Raw genomic sequence first — 13,492 nt, forward strand, 5'->3', positions numbered from 1 at the left:
AGTTGACCGGCCCTCTCTGCTCCTCCAGATTTCCCACTGGTGAACCTCTCTGTGGAACCGCAGCCTGTTCTGGAAGGCAATCTGGTCAAGTTCCATTGCGCTGCTAAAGCGAATCCCCCTGTCACTCATTACAGGTGAGAGCTCACACTCAAACACACTCCGACTGAAATACTGGTTTTATGTCCCAGAATCTCCTTCTTTTACTCTCCTGATGTTTTTGTTATTGTGCACAATACCTCTTCGCAGAAAAACCACATGAATTTCTCATGCCAACACATGTTCATCTCATATGCATGTGAAGCAACATGATGTTTTTGTTTCAACACGTGATCATATGAAAATAGCATTTGTGGCACACTGTGTAGAACGTCTCAGGTTACGTATGTAACCCTGGTTCCCTGATAGGGGGACCGCGTCTCAAACGCAGCTCGAGTTCCCTTGAAAGGGAACTGAGAGCTTGCGTGAAATGTTCCAAAACCACACAAAAATCATATGCGAATCTAGTAATTTGAAATTATTATTTTTTCTGTATACTTTTACATTATTTTGCAGCAAAAAAGTAGAGTAGGCAGTGGACGCAGTGCAAGTTTTTTTTTTTTTTTTTTTTTTTTTTGCTGGTTGTGACATCACAGCGTTTTGAAGGCTTAGCTCATAAATATTAATTAATTGATGATTGATATGATCTTTAACATGGTAGATATGCACTACTGTTCAAAAGTTTGGGATTTGTAAGATTGTTTTTAAAATAAATTAATACTTTTATTCAGCAAGGATGCATCAGATTGATCAAAAGCGACAGTAAAAGACATGCATAATGTAACAAAATATTTCTATTTTAAATAAAACCTTTAATTCATCTAAGAATCCTGAAAAATGTATCACGGTTTCCAAGAAATATAGAAATATAGATCTGTTGGAGAGTATATGTTATTTTCAAAGCCAAAACTAAAATAAAGTAACATAAATAAAACAATGTTACGATAACTATAATTCAATTCAAATGAACATTTCATGCATTTTTGATCATTTCATCCTAAAACCTGCCACTGTATAGTAATCCGTTGGTCAAGAACACATTTGTTTGCATTTTGTTGATTTCACTGGAACATCTTCATCATATAGAGAGACACACCTAACATCTTTTTAATCAGTGTGGAGCCAGAGATGGTCTCACCTTCTGCCCCATAAGATTTTCATGCATTATTCATTCCGGAGAGGTCTAAAGGAGAACAGACCGACACACACACCAGACAATTGTGCCTCTGCCCTCAGCCAGCTGGACAAAGGATCTCTCAAAAGCTCAGAGGGCACTGTGTGTCTCCGGTCCCTTGACCCACTGCAGCAGACTTCAAATATGCGCTGTGCCACAGACCAAACCCTCGGCCAAATGTAATGTCATGAAATCATCAATCAAGCTCAGGGAAACTTCCACACGGAGACTGGCTTCTTGGAGAAACACAGCATTTGAATTCACACTGCAGGAACACAGAAGCCCAACTAATTACGAAGAAAGTCATTACTGATTGCGGGAGATTTCCTGTGGGCATTACACCGTTCCTCTGAGAGGATTAGAGCTGCCTCACTAGAAAGAGGAAGGATTATTTTCACTAGCCAATATTTTATTCATGTTCATTTTGTTTACATAAATATGGAAATTAATTTAACTTTGTTTTGTTTTTTGTAAGACAAAAATGTAGCATTGCTTATTGGAGGCGTCCGGTCCAGCCACTCGCAGAAATAAAACCCATCACTGTCCTCCTGTGGCATTTGAAATGAGATTAGTTAAGCTGTAAATTAATTAGCAAAAATAAAGCCTTTATGTTCAGCGGTCATGATGGCCATTTAAGACCTTAAGTATTTTTCATTCGTGGCTTTTCATAATTTCATAGAGCAATATTATGGCTAATGGAATCTGGTGTGCTGTGATCTCACAGCTCCACTAGTGTTCGTCTGAAATAGATTTTTCAATGGTGGATGTCAATTGCATGGTGGGGTGCAAAAGTTTGAGTCTACTAATGAAAATTATTTTATTCAGCATTTTTATGTTTTATGTTTTTTGTTATTGTTTTTTTTGGTGTTGTTGCTTTAGTTACATCAGCCCTCAAGCACTTAGCATTAACTCCACAAAACCTAATGTCACGCTCTCCAACATTGTTTAAGAACATCTTGGAAGCTTCAATGGACAAAAGAACCTATTACTGTTTGTAAAAAAAAATTAAAATATATATATTCTTTAATCTTTAGAGATTAATTAACATTCTTTCTGCATGTTATATTGTTACGCCAGTAGGTTGCTGTTTTAAATTAGTGACTGTTTTAATAAGTCAGTCATTAATTAATTAATTAAATAAATAAAAATATGACTATGGACTATGAGTGACTGGTTGAATCATTCTCTCAACTGATTCTTCCAAACTCTGATTCACTCAGAAACTGAACAATCGAGTGAATCATTGAATCATTACCTTAAATTTGTTCAAAACATTGATTCATTCAGAAATGCTACTCCTTAATTCTCTTGTGGCTTAGTTTACACCATGTCTACACCAAACTTGTCAGTTATCAGTTATCAGATTACTGTCTGGAAATGATCGTGTTACATTGTGCCGCTCCACATCCAGCGTAGAAAGCATCACTGATTATAATGGGTTCTATTATCTTTTGTTGCTTTTTCCATTGGTGGAAAGCAAGAATAGGAAAAGGAACAATTAATAATTTTGCAAAAAAGAAACTTTGTTTATTGAACTGTTGTAATAAAAGCCATTTCACATTCAGTGCTGCTGGTCTGAATATCGGAACAACCGCTCTATATTGCTTAAGCATCCCTACATATATACAAATTGCTGTGAGCACTGTGAACTGTGTTTATGATGCCAGTAAGCTGGACTGTTTGGAGGAAAGCACTGCATTGTCCCATGGAGCAGTGTGATGTAGTGCGCGTGAAATTCACAGTGACAGTGAAATCGCATAGAGACTTCTGCTCTTTCTTTTCCAAGGATGTGGCCTTTCATTTTATCCTAAATCTAGACCTCGCTCCACCAAAATAACACCTTCAAATGTGAGGCCATCATGGAGAGTTCAATAAAAGCCATTGCACTCAAAAAATAAGCCACAAGAAAAGAGTAAAAGAGAACACATCTCTTAATTCTGGCTGTGAATGTTGATTTTCTTCTTGAACTCTAATGCCGGGTTCAGACTACACGATATCAGCGCAATTTTCTAAATGATGTTTCCATGAGGGACCACCACGACATAGTGAAAAAAGATAAATGCTGGCGAACGATAGCGAAGGAACTTCTGCAACCCGGTGAATACTAGAATTAGCATTAGGCTTGTACAACTATTTGTTTATGCTCTGTGTGAAGTCAGTCGCTAGTTCTGCCTTATCGATGACATCATGAACGTCATTAAAGACGGCTAGCGATGATTGTTCAGGAAGCAACGTGTAGTGTGACATGTTTCTTGTCCACAACACGAAAAGAATTTAGGAGTCAAAATCGCATAATCTGACACAGTGACAATCGTAAAAATATCATGCAGTCTGAACCGGCATAAGAGCAGAAAAGTGGGACGTTAATGGATGGAATCAGACACGTCGGTTTTCTGCCTGTGAATAAAGTGTGTGCTTCATGTCCCTCCAGGGGCTTTCTGTCAGCGCTGGTGTTGGCGCCTTTGTTCTAGCGTAGGTGATTTGTCTTGTCTTATCCTCATTTGTCACCTCTGAAGTGTCTAATGGAAGACGCTCTGTTGGGCGTGTCGAGCATTTGATGTGAACATGTGGCTTTGCTGCTTGGCATCGGTCGGCATCAGCGTCCACGTGGCTGATTGCTTGTTTTGGCGGAGACGGTTCGTACCACCCAGTGTTTTAATTAGAAATGCAGCAGATCACAGACAGCCCTCCTGCAGCATCTTAAAAAACAAACAATTTTGTTTTCCACGGGTGTTGTATCGGCTTACACCTTCAGAGGATTTTTTTTTATTCTAGATTTTGTATGTTTACTATTGCTGTTGAATAATGTAAAGAAAGCTGAATGTAGCAGCAGACACATGGATTGTGAAGGTTTGAGAGCACAATTTATCTTTCTGGCTGAGGCTGGACATCTTTTTCTGATGTTTTATTTGTGGTTACGTTACTGTTTTATTCTCATGTCCTTTTCCGAGATAAAGTTGTCACAGCTCTGTATAACACAATGTTTTCATCTTTGAATATGTCAAGACGCAGCCCTTGTCTGAGCCAATGAAAGTGTCTCCCTGGCAGGAGGACGCTGTAATTTTTCAGACTGCTCTGGGTCTTGATTAAATGAAAGTAAGACAGTTAATCACTTAAATGTCAAAGATCCATGGAAATTGTTTGCTGCATTTTTCCTATTTTAGCAACAAATACAGGATTAAAATAATTTCATAAACAGCTTACGCTGAATATTGGCACCATTGGAATTGATGAAATTGAATTCTCCTAACAGGATGTAATAAGCCCTTTCCGGTGTTCGTTTGAATCCGTGATGAGATGGCAGAGACCTGCTGTGATCCATAGTAATATCTTCATTTTAGACTCTTTTCACAGTTAATCAATTGCCCCTGGATTAGCTACACGTTTACATTGGAATGAAATGGATATCTGTCCATCGCTGCGAATAAAACATTTCTCTCTCTTTTTTTCCCCTTCCATTTTCATCATATTTTGAGCTGGCCAGACTGTTTCCTGCTGAGATTGACAGGTGAAGCCATCAGCCCTGTCCTGTGTGTGGATCTCTCTCATGTGTGCGAGTTCACATGGAGGCTGCCGTCCCCAAAGGAACACAGAGGAAACTCTGCAAAAAAGAAAGTTTGTGTTGGAGCCGTGGCCTATAGGGGTTCAGATGTCACATACACATTGAGCCATGGTGTACATGCTGGCAATGTGAGTTTGAGTCTCAGTCCCATCAAAGTGCCCATGTAGAGCTGCTGTAGAGAGAGCAGATGCACAAATGAGTGAGGGGCGTTCACAAAGGACTTGATCTGCTGTTTTGAAGCAGCTGGGTGAAGCGCAGTGAAGTGGAATTGAATGCAGATGTTTTGAGATGCATTTTTAGAACTAGTTTTATTTTGACATGTAATTTTAAGAACAAATTACTCATTGCATGAGACTCAGGCCCTGTTTACACCTGGTATTTAGATGTGTTTTGGTAGATCGGATCACAAGTAGATGAGGAAGACCATTACATCTGGTGTTTTAATCTGTCTCTTTTGTCCACTTTCAACCACTTCTGTCCGGATTTCTTCAAGGGGAGGGTCTATGAGTTGGTAAATGTATGGGTTTTTACAGATCTTTCGATCTAATGGACAAAACAAGCTTGCTCAATTTACATATGAATGCGCCCGGAGACAAAGTAAAAACATACAGAGCATCAGCTTACGTTTCTGCTCTGACAGCCGCAAGACCACGCCAAACGCTGTAAGTGCGTGTTAGAAATCAGGAATGGTGAGAGAACGTCATGTTAGGTGTTTTTTCGTCTTCGAACCAAACTTGGGTCTTCGGCCGACAAAGTTTAAATCCCGTCTGGCTAGTGCGTGGGAATTCCACAACTGTTCAAAAGTTTGCAAAAGTATTTTTTTTGCAATGGGGGGGCAATGAAACTTCCAGTGCACACATATAAATACAACAAGTTTAGACACGTCAGAATAGACATATTTACATGCAGATTATCAACATATTTACAGTTTTTTTGGATAATGTAAATAAATAGGATTGAATTTGTAAAATATTGCACTAAATGTGGAGTTTTACATTAAGAGAGGCCTAGAGAGGGATCAACTGTTCAAGAGGGAGATGGCCTGTGGGAAGAGGCCGCTCCTGTGCCTGGATGTTCTAGTTCCTGTTGTTCTGAGTCGTCGTCCAGATGGCAACAGTTCAAAGAGGTTATGGCCAGGGTGAGTGGAGTCTGTGATGATCTCACCTGCAGGTCCCGGAGGGTGGGCAGGGGATGAGCAATAATCCATTCTGCAGTCGGGACTGTTCGTTGTAGTATTGTAGGAAAAGGAATTACAAACTTTTTCACAGTGGAGTCAATGGAAGTGTCCCACTTCAGGTCTTGAGAGATGGTAGAGCTCAGGAACCTGAATGACTCAACTGCTGCCAAAGTGCTGTTCATGATGGTGAGTGGGGGTTCTCCTGAAATCCACAATCTTCTCCCCTGTTCGAGCATGTTAAGGTTGTTATGACTGCACCAGACAGCCTGCTGCTCAACCTCTTATCTGTATGCAGACTCATCACTGTCCTGGATGAGGCAGATGACTGTGGTGACGGTTTAATAACAGTTCCTCAATGCCAAATGATTAAAGTACAACGTTAACATTAAACACGTCCTTAACCACAACAACAGACGCAACATTTTGAACATGTTATAATATCATGGTTTGCAGAAAAATATTGTTGCACTGTCAAAAATGCAGATTTGCTATTACTGGAATAACATTTGACAAATGACATTTAAAAATACATTGAAATATAAAACAGTTATTTTAAATTATAATATTTCACAATATCACTGTTTTTACTGTATTTTTGATCAGGTAATGTTGCCTTGGTTAATAAAAGAGACTTCTTTCAAAAGTATAAAAAAATTGAAAGACCCCAAACGTAAATACCTTTTAAGTGACATTCTCATGTTAATAAAGATATACTTTGCTACTGGTACTTAATTTTTTTTTTACATTTTTGCCATTTTTTGGTGTCCAGCATGGGGAAAAAAGTGATTGCTGAGCTTTGTCATTGCCAATAAAAGTGATGAAAATGCAAAGAGTTGTGTTGAATGCATTCATTATATCAAATTCTTTTTTTATTTCTGTAACACTGTCCACTTTTACTTCAGAGATGCAAACAAAAGTCCATCTTGATGTGCTTGATCTTCCCATCTGAACCAAAGCAGTAGCGTTCGCCTGCCTTGTCTGTGGTTTCTCGCTTCCTTCTTTACATTTCACTATAATGACTACAGCATCAAAGGGTGCCAATGACAGAGGCAGCATCTAAAAACCTCTTAATGTGTGCCTGTTATTCTTCCGCCAAAGAAGACACGGCCTGCCGACAGCATGAAAATGAAAAGGCACAAAATAAAAAAATAAAAACATGCAGTGTCCTGAAAATTACATTAGACACTCTGCTTTTGTTGTTTCAGTACACCATGCAAATATGACATGATCCCAGTCATTTGCCTGTGAAAAAATACCTTTCTTACCGCCTTTGATCTTTCGAGCAGATTTGGGAAAAAACCTTGGCAGCGTCCATCAGGGTTGTTCATTTCTTGCTCTGTGTGTGTCTCTGGTGGATAATTAGATGGGCGAAGGGGGGAAACATGATTACGGATGCGACGGGAGACACTTATGAGGTGCTGGTTGATCATTCCTTCTTCACTGAACCAGTATCCTGTGAGGTCACCAATGCCCTGGGCAGCACCAACATCAGTCGCAATGTGGATGTTTACTGTGAGTTTAACAGCATACCTACTGTGTATAAATATGTTTCATTTGATATCTTAAAGGAATGGTTTATTCAAAAACGATTTATAATTTCATATTTTATAATTTAAAAAAATGATTTTATGTCATTTCAAACCTACATGACTTTCTTCTCTGAATGTATGTATGTAGTCGGCCCTCGTCTGGCTGCTGATCCCCAGAGCCTCCAGGTGGACCGGGGTTCTGATGCCGTGTTCAGTTGCGCTTGGATTGGAAACCCTTCGCTCACCATCGTCTGGATGAAAAGGGGCCATGGAGTCGTACGTACTTTTCTCTGCACTACTCAGAAAATGTATCTATGTATCTGTAAAGCTATACTATTATAGTCCTATTAATATTTTGAATTAGCTTTCATTTTAATATTTTCCTTTTTTATAGTTTACATTACATACAAGTTTTAGTAATTTTGTTATGTGCTTTTGTCATTTTTATTGTTTTTTTATTACACTTTTTATGATATATTTTCGTTAATTATTTTTTTTATAATTATTTCCAGGTAGTAATATTAGTGCTTTGACTTTTTTTAAATGCATTTCAGTTAATTGACAAGGGAACATTTGTAATTTTCGTTTAGTTTAAGTTTTTCATCTAATATTAAGATTTTATTTAAAGGTGCTCTGCGATGTTGAGTGATGTCACTTCTTGTTGACGTTCAAAGTATTGTCAAAAAAAAGGCTAGCTCAACCCTCCCTCCTCCTCATCCCGTCCCCTCCCCCTCCCTTCCGTGCTTCCTGAAACAGTCATGAACCATTAAAAAAACTAAAATACTGGATTTACGCACCTGTCCAGCAAAAACAGAGCCACCTGAATGTCGGATTGGAAGCCCTTCTGCCGGCGGAGTTCTCGCCACCTTTTGAACGCTTTTCCGATGTAAATTCAGGACTTTGTGCGTTCCTTCTCCTTTTCTCTATTCTTTGTTATTTGTTCATCGGAACGTCGTCTTTTTAGTCGTGTGTCGGCCATATCAAAATTTTCAAGAATATACAATTTTAACGTTAGTCGTTGTCTCGGACATCTCTCCTCTAGCTAACTTCCCTCTTCATGCTTCTCTCTCCTCCACTCCCCACACCCGCCTTCATGTGCATGTGCACTAACCCCCCAACCCCCACCCCCAAATCATTCTTGTCGGTTATTGGCTGGAACACTGTTTGTTATGTTTCATGGTCCAGGCTGGGCCAGTTTGTTTTTCTTGCCGTTTGTGGAGCCTGGGCTGTCTACAGAGACCGCATTTTTTTTACAGTGTGTTCAAGGTTGCCTGTACCTTGAACACACTGTAAAAAAAATGCGGTCTCTGCTAGAAGATAGAGAGGAGACGTTTTAATTTAATTCTACTTCCTTGCATTTAAATACAAATTTCTATTCTGCATTCTGTCAAATTTAGGAATTTAATTGGAATTTAAAGGTGAAGTGTGTAGTTTCCGCGACACTAGTGGCATCTAGCGGAATTACAAAAATGCAGCATATTTTCGTACCTCAAACCTAAATAAAGCTCTTACCGGTGCTTATGAAGGCATGTCTCAACATGTAATCCAATCCACTTTATTTCTATAGCACATTTTACAAACCGAAAGTTTCCAAAGTGCTGCACAGAAGACTCAAAACATACAAAACAATTAATATAAAATTATTAAAACAAAATAAGAACATCAGGTTTAAAAAAATATATAAAAGATAAAAAGAATAAACAACACAGAGGACCACACAACTCACAACTCATGTAAAAGTAGCTATTTTATATAAGAGGTCCAACATATTAGGAATACTTTTAGCTGTGTTGCTATGTTTTATGAGTAAGCAATTGAGTATCGCTCTGTCTAGAGTGAACGCGAGCGTCTCCCTTATAATAAACCGATCCAACGTTTCTGCACTGTGCGCATTTTTTGACATGACGCGCCAAAGCTGTTTAAGTCTGTCTACACTGAACACATCAAAGTAAACAATACAAACTGGAACATTTCTCTTTCTGAATGGGTGCATGAATGTTGAATATCCATTGAAGAGTGTTTTAATTGCAATGTCTTGTTTGCTTTGACCTGATTAATCTTTGAAGGTCTAAATGCAGTTAAATTTGGCTTGCACCAAATTTATCTTTTTCCCATGTAACGCATCAGTCATGGTCCCACAGCAGCTAAACACCCTCTGGCTCCGCCTGCTACAGTAGCCACGCCCCAAACTCACGCTATAGGATAAGCTTGAAAGAGATTGACAGATCTGAGCGGACCGCTCTCAATGTTTATATGGTGCCTGGGGGTCTCAATGTTTAAACTTGTGGCTGAGATAAACCCATTAATGGCATACTAATAGTAATCAATGAAAAATAAACTGGCTTAAGATAATGTAATTTAACATTACATTTTTTACATACTTCACCTTTAAAATGAATTCTCAATCAATGGCGCACAACCCTGACTTATGGAGTTTTATTTAATTCTCCATCTGGATATGATGAATTAAAATGCCATACATGTGACGGAACTGTTTTCAAGGGCTAATGGACCCTCAGTAGTGCACATTGTGTTTGTTTGGGTCGTCATCTGTTAGGATCTCACAATTGATGTTGAGATGAAGTCAAAACTCAAGCAAGAGGCTGTATTTGTGACTACAGTGATGATTAATTATAGAAGCAGTTCTGCTTCATGTATTTGCTTCAAAAAAGAAAAAAAAAGACAAGGAAGAGAAAACTTTTTAATGATATCTACGAAGTTGCTCAGACTGTGGCGTTGTGTTTTTTTTCTCCCAAACATCTGTTACCTTGCAGGTGCTAAGTAATGAGAACACCTTGACACTGAAGGCAGTGAGACAGGAGGATGCTGGGAAATACGTATGTCGAGCTGTGGTGCCGCGAGTGGGAGTGGGAGAGAAGGAGGTCATGCTTACTGTCAATGGTAAATACTTTAAACGCTTTGTATATATGCAGTCGGTCGGCCTGATCAGGACCCTTTAACAAATTCTCATTTGCTTCGGGTTTTGATTGCTTTGACTCACAAGAGCTGGAAGAGCCTCTCAAAAGAAGGATCAGGCCACATTTCGCTCGGGGTAAAGGGGATGTTTTCTACACTGTTTAGCTTTGCAATAACAGAGACATGCTCTATGACCCTCAGAGATATGGGCACCGTAATCAGGAGAGATGATCTTGAACCGCTCTCATCATTTCTTCTCACTCGTCAATAGATGACAGACCCGGGGCACATGAGGCCGACTGATTTGCTTAAAGGACTCTACCAGGTTTCTGAATCAATATGGGCATATTGATTTACCCACACTTCAAGAAGTGTCTTTCCCTAAAATGTAATCAAAAAAAAAAAAAAAAAAAAAAATCACAGGCCATTCTTGGGAGCTCAAATAACACCAGCACCAACAAAGACCATATACATATATGTGATTTGGTAGTTTTGCTTTGTCTTGCTGTAGGCGTTATTTTATTGGTTATTCTCTCTCTAGAGTAGCTCATGAAAAAAACGTTATGGAGCTTTGTATGCTTTATCCATTTGTTTTGATGGAAACTTTTAAGTCCTCAGGGCTTTGCAATAACACTGGCCTGCTCCTGTGAGGCAATAAGTCTGTTCAACGCTCTATGAATTCTTAATTTTTGATGTTTTTCCTCTTGTGGTGTTACAGGGTTGAGGTCTGGGTCTGGTCGGTGTGTGTGACTGCAGACCTCCTTGAGTCATTGTTTCTAATCCAGTCTAATCCAGGAATTATTCAATCAAAAATGAAAACTTTTGTCATTCCAAACCTGTATTACTTTGTATCTTCTAGTGAAATACATAAAGAGATGTTTCGAAGGATGTTAAGAACTTAAGAACTTAAAAGTGCTAAAAAAAGTAATATGTTTGACTTGCGCACCGAATTTTAAGTCTTCTGAAGCCTTTGTGTAAGGAACAAAGAGTACCCCCATTGACATCAACTGTTTGGTTACCGACATTCTTCAAAATATCTTCTTTTGTGTTCAGCAGAAGAAAGAAATTCATGCAGGTTTGAAACAACTTGAGGGTGAGTAAATGATGACAGAATTTTCATTTTTTAGTAAACTATTCCTTTAAGTTTAAAATGTTATTCGGCTATAAGATACATTAGAACCAAATTATGTTTGGCATCCTTAAACTAAAAATCTGGTGCTTCACTTCTTCTCATATCATTTTTAACAATGCAGAGAGAGAGAGAGAGAGAGAGAGAGAGAGAGAGAGAGAGAGAGAGAGAGCGAGAGAGAGAGAGAGCTGTAACAAAAGGAAAGATTTTCAACCTGTTTTAACCTGTTCCTCACAAAAAGCTATTGTATAAAATGGCTTCATAAGACTTGGGAAGCAATGGGTTGTATAGGCTACTTTTGTGATATTGTGATACTTTAATGGTCATTTTTGAAACTTAAAAACCAATCATGACTTTTTTTTATGTATTAGAAGAAAGTATATACTATACATTCTGCCAAATGCCAAAATCCTCTTTTGTGTTCAACAGAAGGATGTAAGGTCACTCTTGAGGTCTTTATCACAATGTAGCACTGACAAAGTATACAAAGTACTTTGGATTCAGCAAGACTGCACTTTTTAGACCCAAATATTTTATGCAGTCTGTAAAACCGCCCACAATGTAAATGAAGTTGTGTTTCTGATGCAAATCAAGAACCGTTAAGGTCTATGTGATAATATAGCTCAGTCACCTCATTGCCAGAGATGGTTCTCGATGATGACCCATATCTGCTATAATCAATACATTTTTGCTCAGGATGTGAACATGCAAATAATGAAGCAACACCAATTTTTTTAAACTAGTTCATGTCTGTGATGATCAAGCCGTTTGGATATTGCGGATTCTCAGGTTACAAGCTTGGTTCCAAAGGGAACTATTCCTTTAAATTTCACCTCAATGTTAATATTCTGTCATTATTTATGCCAAGCAGCAAAAGTTGTTCTTCAAAATATACAATTTTATAATTTAAGAAGAAAGAAAGTCATATAGGTTTTGACTGACATGAGGGTGAGTAAATGACAGAACTTATGTTTTTGGGTGAATTGTCTCTTTAAGAATTGTGCAGCCATATGCTAATAAACAGAGGAGACACATTAGTGCTTAAATACCAGAAATTAGATGGATTAGGCAGATGATGAACGGGAAATATGATTACTGATATTATAATAGATAATTAATGAATAGCCACATTAGAGTCCATTAGGCTGCAAGAGCATCTCTTTGACAAATACAGATGATGAATGAGGCCCTTCACAGAAACGGATCGATATTTCTGCTTTTTTCATCTAAGAAAAAAAAGGTGCTTTTAAACTTCTTTAAAAAGAGCTCCTATTTCTGCACCTTCATCTCCAAAAAAAAAACCAACAAGAAAGAAACAAAACAAACCAACTCGGTTCTGATAGGATCACGGTTTGGGATTAGCCTCAGTTCTCCTTAAAATAAACAGGAAACCAAACACCCATTAACAACTTAGGATGCCATTTCAGAAGCATGTTATGGAAGTGTTGTTGAATGTAGTTTGTGGAAGTTTTAAGAGGTTGTGTGCCCACACAGAAAATAAATAGTCCTAGAGCTAATGGTTATGTTTTTTTGAGCAGCTCCCTTCCACCCTCTCTCACTTCTGCTTTCTGTCCACCTTTTAGACTAGTCTTCTTACTGGCTAGAAGCTGAAAGTGAAGAAGGGAGGAATGTTAATGTTTATAGCCCGTTACAACAGTTTAAGTTAAATTGCAAAATAAAAGGAAACCAAATGCACTCCTGTTACATTGTTTCTGGCAGTGGTTCTCAACCGTTTTGACCATTAACATGGTTAATACGCTGATTTCACGCAGCTGTTATTTTGAAATCGAAAGCGAGGCTCCGGTGGGAAGAAAACCGGAAGTGTCGCCTTTAATCACAGGAGAGTCGTGAATGCGATGGCGTATTGTTGTGTTTAATGATGTTGTGTCAATTCTAAAAATGTACATACATTTCTTTCATACTTTAGACTATATACAGTGAAATTCATTTATAAAGAATTTTTTTTTTT

General features: G+C 38.3%; 1 protein-coding gene across 1 annotated transcript in view; it reads left to right on the plus strand.

Moving 5' to 3' along the window:
* Window positions 1-13,492, plus strand: part of kirrel3a (kirre like nephrin family adhesion molecule 3a) — a 136,568-nt gene that overhangs the window by 104,775 nt on the left and 18,301 nt on the right. Inside the window, exons 6-9 of the mRNA XM_082157840.1 lie at window positions 29-134; window positions 7,313-7,461; window positions 7,627-7,754; window positions 10,253-10,379. Of these exons, the coding sequence (XP_082013966.1) occupies window positions 29-134; window positions 7,313-7,461; window positions 7,627-7,754; window positions 10,253-10,379 (510 nt within the window). The remainder of the gene's footprint in view (window positions 1-28; window positions 135-7,312; window positions 7,462-7,626; window positions 7,755-10,252; window positions 10,380-13,492) is intronic.

Source organism: Leuciscus leuciscus (assembly GCF_965113295.1).
Source record: "Leuciscus leuciscus genome assembly, chromosome: 24".
NCBI classification, from domain to species: Eukaryota; Metazoa; Chordata; class Actinopteri; order Cypriniformes; family Leuciscidae; genus Leuciscus; species Leuciscus leuciscus.